This window comes from Carettochelys insculpta, chromosome 7, assembly GCF_033958435.1.
Source record: "Carettochelys insculpta isolate YL-2023 chromosome 7, ASM3395843v1, whole genome shotgun sequence".
Taxonomy (NCBI): Eukaryota; Metazoa; Chordata; order Testudines; family Carettochelyidae; genus Carettochelys; species Carettochelys insculpta.
This window is the reverse complement of record NC_134143.1, coordinates 58,208,953-58,225,631: the sequence shown is the minus strand read 5'-3', so window position 1 is coordinate 58,225,631 and position 16,679 is coordinate 58,208,953. Positions and strand designations below refer to the sequence as shown.

Genomic DNA, 16,679 nt, shown 5'->3' with positions numbered 1-16,679 from the left:
CACTCAGTGTGGTGGTGGGAAGTGGAATAACCCAGCCTCTGGCTGCTCCGCTCTGCCCTCTCTTATCTGGGAAGGAGAGCAAACCCGCCCCAGCCCATGCCACTACTTTGAGGGAGGCAGCTGAGAGCTGGGCTGGGAAAGCAGAGGGAACTGGGGCTGGGTTGCTCCTCTTCCCACAAATGCAAGGAAAGTGGGGGAAGCCTGACCCCTGCTGCGGGTGCAAGTTCTCCCACTGATCTTGTGGGTCACTTTGCTCGGGGGGGGTGGAGTTTGGAGGAAAGGGTGCAATGGGGCTGGGAGGGAGTGGACTGGGGCAGGGCTTGGGAAAAGAGTGCAGTGGGGGCATGGCAGAGTAGGGGTGGGGCCTGGTGCAGATGTGAGGGTGTCCTGGGCCCTGCGTCCCCTCCTAAGGATGGCCCCGCTAGAAACCAGGCCTTACAAACTCCACACATATCACACCAAGGTGATACTGGGGACAGTAGGTGCTCTGGGTTCCTTTCAGCGCTGGTTTGTAATAACAGGGACAGAACACGTGCTATGCATAATGGCATTTCTTCAAATGCTGAACCAGGCCCTGTGAGCCTTGTCTTGCATTAGCATGCTGAGGTAAAGACACGGCAAAGATCCCATCTACACAGCAGCCTGATTCTGAAACAAGCTATTCCAGAACAGTTATTCAGAAATAGCTTATTTCTTCAGATCTGAAGGGCTGTGGCCACACTAGCCCCCTTCTTTTCGGAGGGGGCATGGTAATGAGGCACCTCGGCAGATGCCCATAAAGCGCTACCATGATCATGTGGCACCTCATTAGCATAATGGCGGTCACGCACGCTTACAAAGTGCCTCCTTCAAAACGTACACTGCCCATGCAGCCGGAGGCCTTTTGAAATGACCCCGTTTTCGAAAGCCCCTTCTTCCCAAAACCAAATGGAAGTGCCGAAGTGCCTCATTACCACGCCCCCTCCAAAAAGCGGGGGTCAGTGTGGCCACGGCCAAGAAGTGGGTCTGTCCCACGAAAACTCATCATCTAATAAATCATTTTGTTCATCTTTAAAGTGCTACATGACTGCTGTTTTGTTTTGTTAGAATACAGACTAAAACGGCTACCTCTCTGTTACTAGTCAATTTCAGTATCTTCAGTTTAACATCCTCCAGAGACACAGGAGGAGTGAAAACAGTGTTATCATCACCATATGACAAGACTGTGTCATCTGTTTTCCTCCAAATACAGCACAGATTATATTTAAAAATAGAAATAACAATCACAGCCCTCACCCCAATTGTTTGTCTTTCCATACTGGGGGAAAAACCTGAGTAGCTGTTTCTGTTCTGAGTGTGACCATGTCGGTGTGTATGCATAGAAACTACTGAAGAAAAAATCATGCCAAAGTCATTAGTTCTGTGTAGTTCTAAGTATGGTAAAGTCCCTTGTTGAATTGGTTGAAAAATGTGATTCCCTTCCTGCAGTAAGTTTTAATTTTGGGGCAGAAATTTGAATACTGAAAAATATTTTGGTTTTCAGGCGTTCATTTTTCCTTTTTATGACAAATCAAAATTTCCTATGGAAAACAGACAAGTTTCATGGAAAACTTAATTTTACTGAAAAGCCATTTTCCACTAAAAAAGATAGTACCAAGGGGAAGATTTTCAACTTGTCTTAATCTTTCTTGTCTCTTGTGAGAGCAAGTTCCACAGTCGAAATCAGCGATGGGGAACATAAGGCATGCAGGGTGTATCCAGGCAAGTCGCAGGCTGCATCCAGCCCATGGGCCCTGCCAACAGGGAGCGGGGAAGCAGCTTGGGGGACAGCAGTGCAGGGAAGCTCTGTCCTTGTGCTTTGTGTGGAGGCTCTGCCCCCTCATTCCCATTAGCTAGGAATTGCAGCCAATTGGAGCAGCAGGGGGCGGTGCCTGCATGGGCAAGGACACAGGGTGCCACCTGCTCCCCCAGGGAGCTGTGCCAGGTAGGCGCTCCCATCTCCTGCATCCTCGTGCCCAGACTCTGTATCCTCATCATGCTTGTGCACCTGAACTCCTGCTCAGACTCCACACCTCCACTCTGCCTTTGTGCCCGACCTCCAGTGCAGACTCCACATTCCAAGCCTGCTCTTGCACCCTAACCCCTCTCCAGACCCTGCACCCCCATCCCAGCTCACTCCCCAGCAGCTCCTCCTACACACCAAGCCCCTCATTTTGGGCCCCACCCCAAAGTCTAGGGGGCCCCACAAAATCTACTAGCACTCGGCCCCAGAAGAATTATCTGACCCTAGAGGTCTGGGGGTAAGCCATGAGCTCTGGCCCCCACCAAGGGGCTGGGGCTTGAGGGGAATGAGGTAAGTGTCTGCCTTTTTTATTCTGCTTCTCAGTTGAGGGTTCCCTCCCCACCTTACGTGAAGGCCAGGTCAGTGAGAGGTGGGGGGAGTTTGTTGTTGTTTTTTGTTTGTTTGTTTTTGTTTTGCTTTACACTTGTGTGTGGGCCCCCCAACTCACTTTTTTGTGGGTCAGGGACCCCTGACCCAAAAAAGTTCTCCACCCCAGTCTACACCAACCTGACTAGTAAGACTCCCTCTGAAGGTTAACAGTTTCATGGCACCCACGGTGATGTGGTCTCTGTCCCCATTCTTTCCTATTTCTCATGATCTTGTCACAGTGGGGAATGCACAGCGTACGTTTCTAGGGCAGGTATAAAGAGTTCTGCTCAGCGAACTCCCTAGTCCTAGTTCCCTATGGGACTTTGGCCAGCAGAGTACCACCACTTGGATTAGCCAGCTGCAAAGTGCCTGTCTAGGGGAAAAAAAAAAAGACCAGAATGTAACTTTTGCTGTCCATGTAAAAAAGTCTAAACCTGGGATTCTCAAAGAGGTCTACAGGTCTCAAAGAGGTCTAGTGACCCAGCTCCTGCTGACACTGACAGGCACTACCAGTTTGGTACTAACTTCCAATGGACGTCTCAGCCTAAACCATTTAATCAAATCCCATGTTTTAATTGTCAAAACATTCTCTCCAATATTTACAGGAGTAGACAAACTGAAACCAGTAAACATTTCAGGCCTTTCTCTACAGCATGTGGTTTGGATCCCACAATCAGAACATCCAACTGGATCCCTCGGTGCACATGTGAATCCAATTATAGGAGTGACACTTATGCACTGCAGAAAGAGCTTATGATTAGAGCTGGCCAAAAATATTCAAAAGATCAGTTTTCTCTCAAAAATGTAATTCAGTCAAAATCTAAACAATTCACTAGAACATGAGGATATTCAAGAAGTTTTTGAGCGGGAAAAAGTCCAAATAAGGTCTGTGTTAGTTTATAATGTCAAAATGTTTCACTTTGATCCAGTGTAAATATTTTGTTTCAGCTTCCTTGTTTTGATTCCTTTTATTTCAATTGTATATGGTAAAATAATTACTTTACTATTGCGTTGCATTTATTCTACATAAAATATAATACATTATGGGCTTGTCTACACTAGCTCCCTACTTCGAAGGGAACATAGTAAGTAGGGTGTCAGGATATTATTAATGAAGTGCTGCGGTGCATATGCAGCACTTCATGAAGCTAATTCTCCCCTCATGGCAACTTCAAACTGTCAAAATTCTGAGGAGTAAAGGGACTTCAAAGTTGCCCAGGCACATCAAAGTACTGGCAGGTGAGCCGTGGCTACATGCGAGCCGGAAGTTCAAAGTTTAACACTTCAGAGTTGCCATGGGGGAGAATTAGCTTAATGAAGTGCTGCATATGCAGTGCAGCACTTCATTAATAATCTCCTGACACCCTACATACCATCCTTCCTTCGAAGTAGGGAGCTAGTGTAGACACAGCCTATATATTGTAAAGTTTCACCATCATTGAAACAAATATATTCAGCTTCTCAAAACATAATGGTGAGATATTATCAAAACATTTCAGTGGCTCCAAACTGAGGTTTCTGTTGTTGTTGGGTTTTTTTTTGTATTTTTGAGAAATTTCAAATTTGGCTTTTCATTCTAATTCAGAATTAAAACAAATTTGTTTGAGAATGGACATTCTGGACTCCCATAAGCTCTAGTTTTGATGATTTTGGATATAATCCTGTAATATATTTGTTTGCACTTACATGAAATGCTGTTGAGTAACTATGAAGGTAGGAGACTGATTACATCCCCTAAGGCTACCAGGGAATCTTTGCTGACAGGGAAAATTTAATTCTGAAGGACATACCTGTTTCTTGTCTTGTGTTTTCTTGAATTCTTCACATGCTAACCAGAACAAAACATTTTCTTCACTAAATTCTTTTTTTAAAAATTCCTAGAGAAAGAGAGAAGTAAATGTTGGGATGTGATTCTTCAGATGTTTGTTTCTCTTCCCCCCAGAAGCTCTTCAGGATCAGGATTATCTTTAGTACATTTTTTGTACAACACAAACTAGGCCACCACACTGGGAGTACCAGGTGTTACTGGAATATTAAAGAACAACATATGTAATGTTTTTAAAAGTATAATAAATAAGAAGTAGCTTAGCTGAATTCTAGTTAAATTCTGTCAGCCAGCTAATGAGAGGAGTATATCTATAATTATGAAATAGCTTGAGCAATTTAAAATTCTTACACAGAAAAAATGTAGGAAATGCATGAACTCTTTCGTACAGGTTGAACCTCTCTTGTCTGGCACCCCTGGGACCTGACTGGTGCTGAAGGAGAGAATTTGCCCGACCACAGAAGGTCAATACTGTCTAGTACATTACCAACATTTCCACTTCTTACTGAGCTCTTAGAAGACATTTAGGGACAAATTACAGCTAAATAACCACACAGAACACTGAGAGCCAGGAATGGTGGTTGTAAACAAACTTTATGGGACCACGGGAAACTTGGCCACGCCCATGATAAGCGGTCGTCAGGCTAACTAAAATCATGCTGGATTATGGATGTTGCTGGGTGAGAGAGTTCCAGAGTAGAGAGGTTCAACCTGCAGTGAGTATAAGGATCTGTTTCAATGAGCGTCATATATCACCTGGCGTTGTAGTGGTCTTTCATTTGACATTCTTTACCAGCAAGAACTGCAAATGAAAGTGCTTTTAAACATGATCAGTAACAATAAATTGTTTTAAAGTAAATCAAATCAAAAGATGTGTTTGCACTTTCCAGACAGTGTTTAAACAAACCACATTCCTCATAAAGTAAAGCATATCTTAAAATGGAAAATATATATATATATATATATTTATCATGGGCATAAAAGCAACGGCTGAAATATTTATAGTTTGGAGATGTTCAGTTTTCACTGTCAAATGTGAAAAAAAAAAGAAAAAAATGATTCCTGGCAACAGAAATTCTAAAAGCATTTGGGTCAGTCTACTAACAGTAACAGCACTAGTTTGATGCAACATCACTTCACTCCAGCCTTTGGATCTGATTGTTCAAATTCTTACTCAAGCAAATGGTTTTTATTAATTCAAACAGTCCCACTGATTACTAGCATGATAAAGGGCTTGAGAGACCGAGGGCTGATGGCCCACTCCCAACATTCTTGAGCTACAATCTTGCATTGTGATCTGTGTGGACAGACTGCTGTTCCCACATGGAGCCCTAATGAAGTTAAAGGAGCTCCCCTCAGTTCATCTGCCTGGGTCACACTGCAGAATCAGGCCTGTCCTACGTTCCTCATGCTCAGTAGTAGTCATTAGAACAATTTATATGAATAAGGAGTCACAGGATCAAGCCCCTTTAGTGAACATTGAAGTAACATTTCAGTAAAGACCAGGTCTTCTTTGTTCCATCATTTAGTCCACTGCAGCTTTCCTGAGCTTGTGCCAATTGTACCCATAATTGCCCGTCATCTGTTCTCTGGTTACAAAGGTGCAAACAATGATTTCTCCTGTCCCCAAGGATAAGCTGAGGATATTGTTTGAGAAATAGAGCAAATGTCCTAACTCAAACCTTTCTGCCACCACTGCTTAATTAATATATCTGGTTATATACACAAACATAAACCCTCCTGTCATTGGTACACCACCATTATTCAATGGGGATACATATTCAGCTTCAAATGCCATTTAAAGTCTATGAAAACATTAAGGTAGCAACCCTAAATCGTTTCACGCCTTCTGGATCTTCTAGAAGGTTCTCTAGGGATGCCGTCCATCTTGAGGTTCCTTTTAGGGATTGCTGGCTGCTGCTTGGGTTGCCATCGCTATCGTTTATCTCTGAAAAATAAATACACCGGCTTTTAAAAAATGAACAGTCTCTCACACCCTTCTCTGATCCCCTCACTGCCCCCCTCAACACCTTAAAGTCGTAGCAGCTTTCTTAAAAGGAGGCGTGAGCGCACTGAAAAGAAATGTGTATTTTACTATTCTGCATCATCTCAAAGAGCTTGTCTTCACCGCGGCCATTAGCTCAGAGTTAGAATGCTCTCAGCCAAGCGTGTGCGAAGTGGGGAGCGTGGCCCATTGGAAGGATGCTAAATGTGATAAGAGGGGCATAACAAAATCAGCCTCCCCCATGCAGCCTCCCCTATGGCCTCTGCTGCCTCTCCCCCCACCCCCAGCCCCTGCAGCCTCCACAGCTGCTGAGGGAGCAAAGCACATCATTTCCAGGAGATCACTGCTTACTTCTGGACAGGTTGTGCGGCCCTGCTAATTGCCGGGAGGAGAAGTGGGAACCAACAAAAAAGTTTGCTCACCCCTTCTCTAGAAACTCCACTCAAGCTAACCTAGCTCAAGTAGACCCACTACATTGCAAAACACCACTCGAAAACACTACAAAGAGGCCTGCAGGTGCATCCCCACAGCATGACAAGGTCTAGCATCAGCTGGACTCAAGCTTCAACCGAAACTGACAGGCCAGTTTAACTGAGCTAGAAATTTTTGTGTGCAGGTGGGCAGTGTTCCCTATAAGCTGAATGCTTGGGTGGCCACCTAGAGAGAGATTCAAATGCTACCCGGATGATTAACAGAGAGCCCACAGCATGCGTTTCTACTGGTGGTGCACAGCTGCACGTGCCTCACTGCACATAACAAAATTTATTCCACACAGAGACTGAAAAAATCTGAGGGAACATTGCAGATGTGAGTTGGGTTTGGGGCAAAACCTCAAGCTAATGCTGCACTGAAGGCAAACCTTGAGAAATGTAAAATCTGCTTTACAGTCAAGGAACTCATAAGTGGATAGTATTACTGTCTTATCTGAGTCAATTTGCCTAACAGGCGTGGAATATTCGAACCACAGCCTCAGCTATAGAAAGGCTGTGAGCTTTTTCTGGCACTGTCAGTGCTATTGGCTGATTTAGCTCACCCACACCAAAGTTATGAGACATATCTTGGTAAGCTGCCTAGATGAGATTTCTTTTAGAAATGAACACTTGGTCTCGGGGTAGGATGGGGGCCTGGGCCAGAAAAAGAAAAATATGTGCTGAGGAGAAGAGGCCTACAAATGAGACCATTTTACTTGGAGGGTCGCAGTGGAGTGGTCTTGTGCAGTCTTGGAATACACATGCTGTCGGGCAGTTTACTCTTGATTTTCTGAAGTCAATTGGAGGTTTGCCTGAATAAAGAGTGCAGCGCTGTACTCCTGACCAATTCCCCCACCAGAGTTGTCACCAATGTTCCAAAGTCTGCGGAGAAGGCAGAGATGCTCTAACGGGTGACTCTACAGCTGGCTGACTGTGCCAAGAGATGGGTCTATCAAACCACAGGCTGCTGAGGCTAGACAGAAACAGATTCCTCACTGGCTACCTTTCTGCAGCCCCGTTTCTTGGAGGGGCTCCAAGTATTTTATTGTTAAATTGAAAAGCTTTAAAAATAAGCAAAGAGAGTATGATCTTCCATTTGCTGCATGCCCAAAACATTCAGTAAAGTCAATGGGAGAGCCTCAGCTCTAAAACTCTAAGACTGCTACATCTGATAAGACTGGAAATCTAATCGCACAATCCTTACACAGTCACAGCTCCATTCTAATCAATCAAGCTCTTAGGCATTTGTATTTGCAAGCTACACAAGTAGAGAACAACGGTGCTCATCCTTCTCACCCCAAGAAGCCCACTGAAGTCAAGGGGATTATTTGTGTAAGTAAACTGAACAGGCTGGCAACTCATTTCTATTTGTTCGCATGTTTATTTTTGGAAGCACTTCATTTCCTCTTAACAAAGACAGTGTTCAAAAACACAGATCTTCCCAATACATATTTGAATCCAGTTTAGGACTTTTCCTCAAATCTAGAGTTAAAACTACAGCAGTTGTCCAAAAAGAAAAAGAAAAAAATGTAAAAGCATAAAATGAAAAGCATTATACAGCGTAGTGATTCAAACAGCAGCAGATAGTTAAAATGACAAATGCCAAGAATGAAAACCTTTGGAAAACTGGCATCCCAGAAAAATCTATTTTGTTAAGTGGCTTTTGGTTGTTGGAGGCTTTTATGAGGTCTTTGGATGAGTTCTGGTCATCTGGTCACAAACGGGTAATATATTCATCCACTCTCCACAAGACATCAGTCACAGGAGTATCACTTTCCATGGAGAATAAAATTCTGCAAGAGGGTCAAAGCATCTAAAGTTGTACAGACACTATTCACACAAACCTTAACTCTAAGGCTTAAGGAGATGGAGAGCTACCCTCATGCACCAAATCAATAAAATATAAAGAAAAATATAAGGAGAATATTTTAAAATTAACCATGCAAATAGGACACACAGTATGAGTACACTATAGTGCTAAATAAACCCCCAATCCTGCAACTTCTTTCATACAGATTCAGAAGTCATCGCATGCATAAGATGGAGCTGAACATCAGAGTGTAATGATATGATCTCTCTTTTGGTCATCTCTAGGTAAGCCTCCTCCTATCCTGCAACTTCTTTCATACGGATGCAAAAGTCATCCCATGCATAAGAAGGATCTGAACCTCTTCAGACCAGGGATGTAATTTATTTGTCTATAAAGCACCAAGAACTTCTATGGATTGGATACATGGACTACAAGACGAATAGAAAGCTGGTTCAACGGATGACGGGTAGTGGTAAATGGCTCAATATCTGGATGGTGGTCGGTTTCACGTGGAGTGCCCCAAGGCTTGGTTCTGGGGCTGGTGTTGTTCAACATCTTTATTAATGACAGGGATGAGGGACTGGATTGCACCCTCAGCAAGTTTGCGGATGACACCAAGTTATGGGGGGAGGTAGATACATTGAAGGGTAGAGATAGGATCCAGAGTTACCTCCATAAATTGGAGGATTCGTCCAAAAGAAATCTGATGCAGTTCAACAAGGAGATGTGTAGAGTCCTGCACCTGGGATGGAAGAATCCCAAGCATTGTTATAGGCTGGGGACCAACTGGCTAAGTAGCAGGACAGCGGAAAGAGACATAGGGATTAGAGTGGATGAAAGGCTGGGTATGAGTAAACAGTGTGCCCTGGTAGCCAAGAAGGCCAATGGCATATCAGGATACATTAGGAAGAGCATTTGGAGCAGAGCTAAAGAGGTTGCTGTTCCCCTCTATTCGGCACTGGTGAGGCCACATCTGGAGTACTGCGTACAGTTTTGAGCCCCCAGTATAGAAAGGATGTGGATGTGCTGGAGCAGATTCAGCGGAGGGCAATGAAAATGATTAAAGGGCTGGAGCACATGACCTATGAGGAGAGGCTGAGGGATTTGGGCTTATTTAGTTTGCAGAAGAGAAGACTGAGGGGTGATTTATTAGCAGCCTTCAACTTCCTGAAGGGGAGCTCTAAAAGGGATGGACAGAAACTGTTCTCAGTGGTGACAGATGGCAGAACAAGGGGTAATGGTCTGAAGTTACAGAGGGAGAGGTGTAGGTTGGATATTAGGAAAAACTACTTCACCAGGAGGGTGGTGAAGCACTGGAATGTGTTGCCTAGGGAGGTGGTGGAATCTCCATCCACAGAGATTTTTGAGTCCTGGCTTGACATAATCCTGGCTGGGATGACTTAGTTGGGGTTGATCCTGCTTGGGGTAGGGGGCTGGACTCAATGACCTCTTGAGGTCCCTTCCAGCTCTGTGACTCTATGATTCTATGATTGTGTGTGTGTTTGCGTGTGTGTGTGTGTGTATGTGTATAGATATATATCTCAAAGAAAAAAGTTCCCCCTCAGATGAACTGCAGTCAAGTGATGAAAGCACAGGACCAGGAATCAGAACATTTAGGTTGTTTCCTGACAACTGCCACTCACTTGAGGTGTGAACAAGGTACTTTAATCACTGTATGCCTCAGTTTTCCCTTCTCGAAAATGGAAATAATAAAGACTTTTCTCCTCAAAGGGGAGTTGGTGTGGTTTAATCAACAAGTTTGCAAGGATCCTCGTGTAGAATGGGCAACACATTGTTACCTGTATAGAGTCGGAGTCTTGCGTTCTGTTAGGACCAAATGAGAATGGCAGTGTTTTCCACTCACAAGTATAAATGACTACACAATGGGCAGAGCAGTGGAAAACTACACCCATTAGATATTCTCCTTGTGGGAACTGGATTTTATGTCTGGTCTTGGTTTTCAAAAAGCATGACAGAAGCATACAAAGTCTCAGAGAACTCTGCTGCAGCAGACTAACTTTAGGATCCCAGCTAGAGCTGTGCTTCTGTTTTTCCAGGATATCTTTAGAATTTCAGGCCACAGACCACATTTTGGCCACATCTGAGGATGACGGGGGGGAGATCAAAAACCTTCCTCTCTGCGTGAGGTCTCTCTGTGAGGAGCACAGGGCACAAGGATTGCAAAAGTCAGGTGACACTGGCCATGCTAAATGCCCTCAAGTGAGCATGGAGTGGTGGGGCTGAGTCAGAGAAATCCTCTAGTCAGAAGTTAAGACCTGCAGTGGGCACAGACAGTGTCATCAGATGGCTTTGCACAATATTTCTCCCCTGTGCTCACTGGCCATTCACTCCAGCCCCTTTCCTCAGAGTCATTTCATCTCAGAATCACTCCACCTACCCTCTAAGTTTCTCTGCTTTCTTCCCACCTCTTTACCCCCCGTCCAGTTCTTCAGCCTTCCTTCTCCCACCTGTGAATTTGGCTACTGTCCTCCTCATTAAACAACAAAGAATTTTTCAACTGTAAATGAAAGTGAAAATATACATAACCACTCCTCCATTCTCCCCAGCCCTCCCCAAAATACTGTGACACTAACATGCTGTTTGCAGACCACCAATAGTCACTCTGAGACCACCTCTCTTTCCTTTCCCCCTTCATCTTTCTTGTCTACTTTCACAGAAGCTCTTAAGCGCAGGGACAATCCAGCACAGTGCTGCACAGAGCTTAGCGCAACGGGGCCCCATTTTCGGATGGGCACTTCCATATGTACATAATAAGCAATGGGCCCTTTCGCCTTCTGCACACATGTAAATGTGTACATAAGACACAAGGCTGCAGGGAAACAGACTCAAAATACTAGAAACATTGTACCTCTGTATTTTTACTATATGCCGTTCCCAAGCACCCCTTATCTCAGTGATTGGGCACTAAAGATACATATTTCTAGTACAAGAATTGCTCCTAATAGGATCATAGTTCTTCACTCTACCCACAGATGCTTAAGTCCATCTGACTCAACAGGTACATGTGTGCCATAGAGGGGATACTTCTTTAAACAGGCAAACACCCAAGGGACTAATCTCTGCATTTCTATCTCCTACAGTTCTACTAAAGCCATCTTGAAAAAACACAGTTGTAGTGTAATTTCTCTACAATTCTTCTCAGTCACCTTACTTTCAGAAAGTGATGGTGAACTGTATTCTAGCTTATGAAATATGTTCTCTGATCCTTGGTTATCCCTCTTGTTGTCACTAATAAGATCATCTTATTCCATCAATAGCCCTGAAATTCTTCTGTCCTGTAGTGTACGCAAACTGTGTGCTTGCCAGTGCCACCAGTAGCTAATACCCAAACAACATACATTAATTTGCTTCTTTTTAAATAGCAGATAATTAAGTGCACCAGTGAGAATGCAAAGGAACCACAGAAAAGGGGAGCTTTGCTATTTAACCTTTTGTAGACTAGAAAAACGTACAGTAGTAAAGATGTAAAATAACAGATCTTTCTTCTGTTGGTGGAAAAACACACTGTTTTTTAGACAGACAACGGATCCAAGAGATGGGCAAAATACTATTATAAACATTCACAACAGAGGTGTAAATGGATCCTAGCCATACATTCTTTAATGCCACAAAACTTCCACTATCTACAGGATCACAATGCATTTTCTTATATTATGTGCAGCAGCCAGTCTCTTGTAAAAACAAAGCTAATGTTTGGCAGGCACATTACTTGCCACGTTATTTTAGGGGAGAATCCTATAGGAGCTGTTTTGACCATCACAAAACCACCTTGTAAACAAATATAAATAAATAATGTAAATAAAGGATGCATCCAAAAGCAAATTTAATTTTTAAAAATGTTCTCACTACCACTTCACACTATCAGTATGTGAAAAAGCAAATATTTCTATTACACAAACAAGTTTCACGCTAACTTTAATTAACAAATTAGAACTCCCAGCTGCAGTCCTCGCTTTAAAACAACAGTGGCAAAAAACAAAAGAAAACAACAAAACAGGAGCATTACCTGCTTGCCATTTGAGATAATGTGATTCAGTATAGGGGTGACAGCTTTACACACTCCCATATGATTTAACAGCACAAATCACCTTTGAATTTCAACTTGTAGCAATTCTTACCTATCCTTCTGAGATGCTGCTATCACAGACACGTAACAAATCTTTAAAAAAACTGTACCTTACGGCAACACATTAAACAGAAAAAAATCATGCATCTAACAAAACTTTATTACATAAGCCTTTTAATGCCTGTTCTTTGCTTCTCCTTTTCCATATATGATTTATGCAAGCTACAAACAAAAGACAGCAGACCTGACCAGCTAACCAAGTACGCGCCCAAATAGCTTTTCTTCTGTTATTCCCCGTGTTTAAAGAAATAGCATCATTTCATAGACCAGTTAAAAAATCCTTCCCATTCCCCTATGAACTTATCTTGAAAGAACTTTGATTGCACCACATGCATTTGTTCTTTCTTCACACAAAATCAGGCCTGGGTACTTTGAAAAACTGTGAATATCGACAGGTTGGTTTTTTTTTTTAACTTTAAAAGTACTTTTAACCCCTTGCGTTTCTCCGTGACCTTCAGAATGCCTTTCCACTTGCAAGACACAGTCCTGAATTACCAATTCAAAGTTACAAAACAGTGATAAATTGATCTTAACAGTTCAACTTAACAAGGGAAAATCCCCTTACTTTCCATGTATCCAAGCATCACTTGATGAGTCCAATAGATAAACTTTTTTCTAGTTGCTGCTGTATGTTAAAGGTCCTGTAGACTACAAAGAGTTGTCTTTTGCCTGTTTTGGTTTGTTCAAAATATAGTCCTTAACATCCTCTTTGAGTGTTTCCAACAACAGATGGTAATTGGGTTCTAGTTTTAACTATACGGAAGGAAATTAAGAGGATGTTCTGCATTTGTAGCATCTCTGGAAGCATTCACCAAGCACATAACCTTAAAAAAAAAGAACAACCTAGACAAAAAAACCACACACAATTTTTCTTAAGAAGGCTCTAATGAGGAACTTGCACATTCATAATCTTATTGTACATTCCAGAAGTCGTACTGCTACCCAGGAGACTGAGTTTGTTATTTTTACCTAAATTATTTTACACAGAATAACATCTGTTATGTTTGTTTCCTTGAGTCATTGAATCTGCTGTGTCAGTGAAATTCTCTTGTAAGATGTTCTGTATTAATGTGCTGTAATACTCAGAAAGTCTGTCTACAAACATGGCATTCTGGAGTTCCATTTTAATGATGCTTCAATGACTTCCATATCAAATACCAGAAGATGATCTTTTAAAATGACAGCTCTTCAAAGTCAACTTGGGAACTGAAAGTCAAACTAGGTTCTTTCTCAGAGGGGTAGCTGTATTAGCCTGTATCTTCACAAAACAAAGCAAGCAGTCCTGTAGCACCTTAAAGGCTAGGTTCTTTCTGTTTACTAGTCACCGCCAGTAACACAGATTACCTAATCAGATAGGCTGTGTCTACACTAGCAAGTTCTTTCAAAAAAGTTTTCGAAAGAAGGGGGCTCTTTCAAAAGATCCTACAGAGCGTCTACACACAAAAAGTCTTCTTTTAAACGTAAATTAAAAGAACGCAGAGCTCCTTCGGAAATCACTCTTCCTTTCCTGTTTCAGGAACAGCTCCCATTTTTGAAAGCTTCTTTTGAAAGAAAACGTGTGTAGACACTCTGCAGGACCCTTCTTTTGAAAGAGCAGTCCTCATGGGGCCTGATTTTTCGATCCCTGTCCTGTTCTTTCGAAAGAGCGGGGGCTGTGTGGACACTCTCTTTTGAAAGAGCAGATCACTCTTTTGCTCCGCTTTTTTGTGTGTGGATGCACTCTTTCAGAGAAGTTCTTTTGGAAGACATATTCTGGAAGGGCTATTCTGGAAATATCTCTGCAGTGTAGACATAGCCATAATGTATAAGCTGTCACAGAATTCCTCTCCTGTAGAGCACCTAGCATGGAAAAGACTGTTATACCTAAATAATGGTTTCTGAATCTAATGGTTAAACCAGAACCTATCAAATTTACATTATAGCCCAGAAGCACACAAAGCATTAAAGGGTGCATAAAGACAAAAATGCTACTTGGGTTGTGTCCACCTGCCTCAGTGAGGGCAAACACAAATGTCAGATGTATGTATGCTCCTTCCCATCAAAGTTCACTTTGTCCTGGCAGCTATTAAGCTAAAAGCAATGGACAGGTCTACAGCGATACAACTACTCAACAATGCCCTGTTCTCAGTAAGTTTAACAGCAATATTGTAAAAATCCAGACATATGTTTCAGATATGAAACTCTTGAATTATCTGCTTTCAGCAAACTCCATGTTGATGCATTTTGTAAGTATTAACACATCCATCACATTCGAATTAGACAGGTAATGCTAAGTATTTTAAAACTGCATAGTTGCATAATTTGAACAATTATAATGGACTTTTCCAGTCACACTGAATCTCATTAAAATGTTGTCCTTCTTCACAAATAACTCAGAGGAAAGTCTGTAAAAAAGTCAGGTTTACATATTTATACGTTCTTCAGTTTATCTGTATCATCCAGCTGCATACGGACCCTGAATGAGACTTATCTACTTGATTCGTAAGGTGCTGAACACCAGCAACTCCAGCTGAACTCAGTGGAACTGTAGGGTTACCCACTTATAGCTCTGGGGCTCTGTTTGCACTTAACGTCACTGGGCAGTGTTATTTTCCCAGGGGTCTGAAGTTGCTTATAATGCAGCCTTCTCTCTGTCACACAACTCAGCCTTGCCGTTATGACTCATATGCAGAGAACACAAGACAGCTAGCAAACCAAAGCACATCTGGAAGCTGGGCTCCAGACACTGCTTCAGCGCGCTGTAGTTTTCAGACACACTAAAAAGAAAACTCCATCCTTCCTCTTTCAGCTACACTTCCTCTTGGTCTTGAAGCAGCTTGTGGCCACAAGCAAGAAGTGGCTGGGTCTTCTCTCAACACAAAGCCCGAGCTTCCTGGGTCTAAAAGTGATTGCAAACTAGAACTGCTTGGAGAGGCGGCAACACCTCTGGCCCCTGCTCAGGGTCCATCACTGGTTTAAAGAAACACCAGAGAGGAAAAACAGATCCCGTGATGCAGAGACTGAGCCAGATCAATGGTGCACAGAAGCGGGAGGTGAAATTTCATAAGGGTGGCGCCGCACCATCGGCTGCTGGGTCTCGGGCTCAACCATCTCATTAAAACTGTTGCAATGGGTTAGGGGTTTCATGTCTCTGCAGTCACATTTCTGTACCGATTAATGCCGGTTTTCCATTCTGCAGGCTTGTTTTCTTACACACGCCGAAAGGGTTTTTCTTTCCTAGGAGCAGAACCGAAATTTCCCTGGGTTTGGACTGCAGCGGTCAGGTTGGGAGCGGGGGGAGGGGGGCTGCTGCTAATCGAAGTGATGAAAAGTGGAGCTAGAGGTCAGACGTTTGCTCACCCCGGGCTGGATGACCCCAGAGATCCCTGTGCGGCTCGGATCTGCAAAGGGGCTGGCGGGACTTCCCCTTCAATCTGGCCCCGGAGGCTGGTGCTGGCCGCCTGCCCCGCCTGGGGCTGAGGCTGGGCAATTAGTTCCCGCCCCAGCGCCAGCTCCGAGCCTGACCCCGGGGAGACTGTACCCCCAGCTCGCAGCTCCCCGCGTGCGGGGCGCCGAGCTCAGCTTACCTAACGGCGGCCGCTTCCTGCTCAGCCTGCTCACGGCGCGGTTAAACATCTCGGGGGTGGCGGCGGCCGCTCCCCACGCCCCGGCTGCGAGCTGGCCGCTTCCCCGGCTGCGCGCCCTCCCTCGGCTCGGGCACGGCTGGGCGGCCGGCGCCCCACGTGGGCGCCCCCTCCCGCGCTGCTCCGAGGCGCTCCCCCCGCGCGCGGCCAGCCCCGGGAAGCGTCCCGCGTGCGCTCTCGGCGCGCCCGCCTGCTCCCCTAGGAGGCGCCCGGCCCGCGTGCTGCAGCTCCGGGCGCTGACTCAGGGGCTGGGCGCACCCGCCTCCCTCCGCCCGCGCACAGCCGCCGCCTTTCCCCCCTTCCCCCACGCCCCCCAATAGCCCCGGGCCCCGCGCCGGGCCTGTGGGTAACACGCGCTGGGCCCCTCGGCAGGCAGCGACTCTCCGCCC

General features: G+C 44.3%; 1 protein-coding gene across 2 annotated transcripts in view; it reads right to left on the bottom strand.

Moving 5' to 3' along the window:
• Positions 1 to 16,464, bottom strand: part of RGS10 (regulator of G protein signaling 10) — a 33,352-nt gene extending 16,888 nt beyond the window's left edge. Inside the window, exons 1-3 of one of the 2 annotated variants that reach the window (XM_074999781.1) lie at positions 16,234 to 16,464; positions 6,065 to 6,183; positions 4,201 to 4,287 (exon numbers count right to left, since the gene is read on the bottom strand). In XM_074999781.1, coding sequence (XP_074855882.1) covers positions 4,201 to 4,287; positions 6,065 to 6,183; positions 16,234 to 16,282 — 255 coding nt within the window. In that variant the 5' untranslated portion in view covers positions 16,283 to 16,464. Of the gene's footprint in view, positions 1 to 4,200; positions 4,288 to 6,064; positions 6,184 to 13,232; positions 13,911 to 16,233 lie in introns of those variants that run through there. The other variant, XM_074999782.1, reaches the window with a different exon arrangement.
• Positions 16,465 to 16,679: the final 215 nt, after the last annotated feature.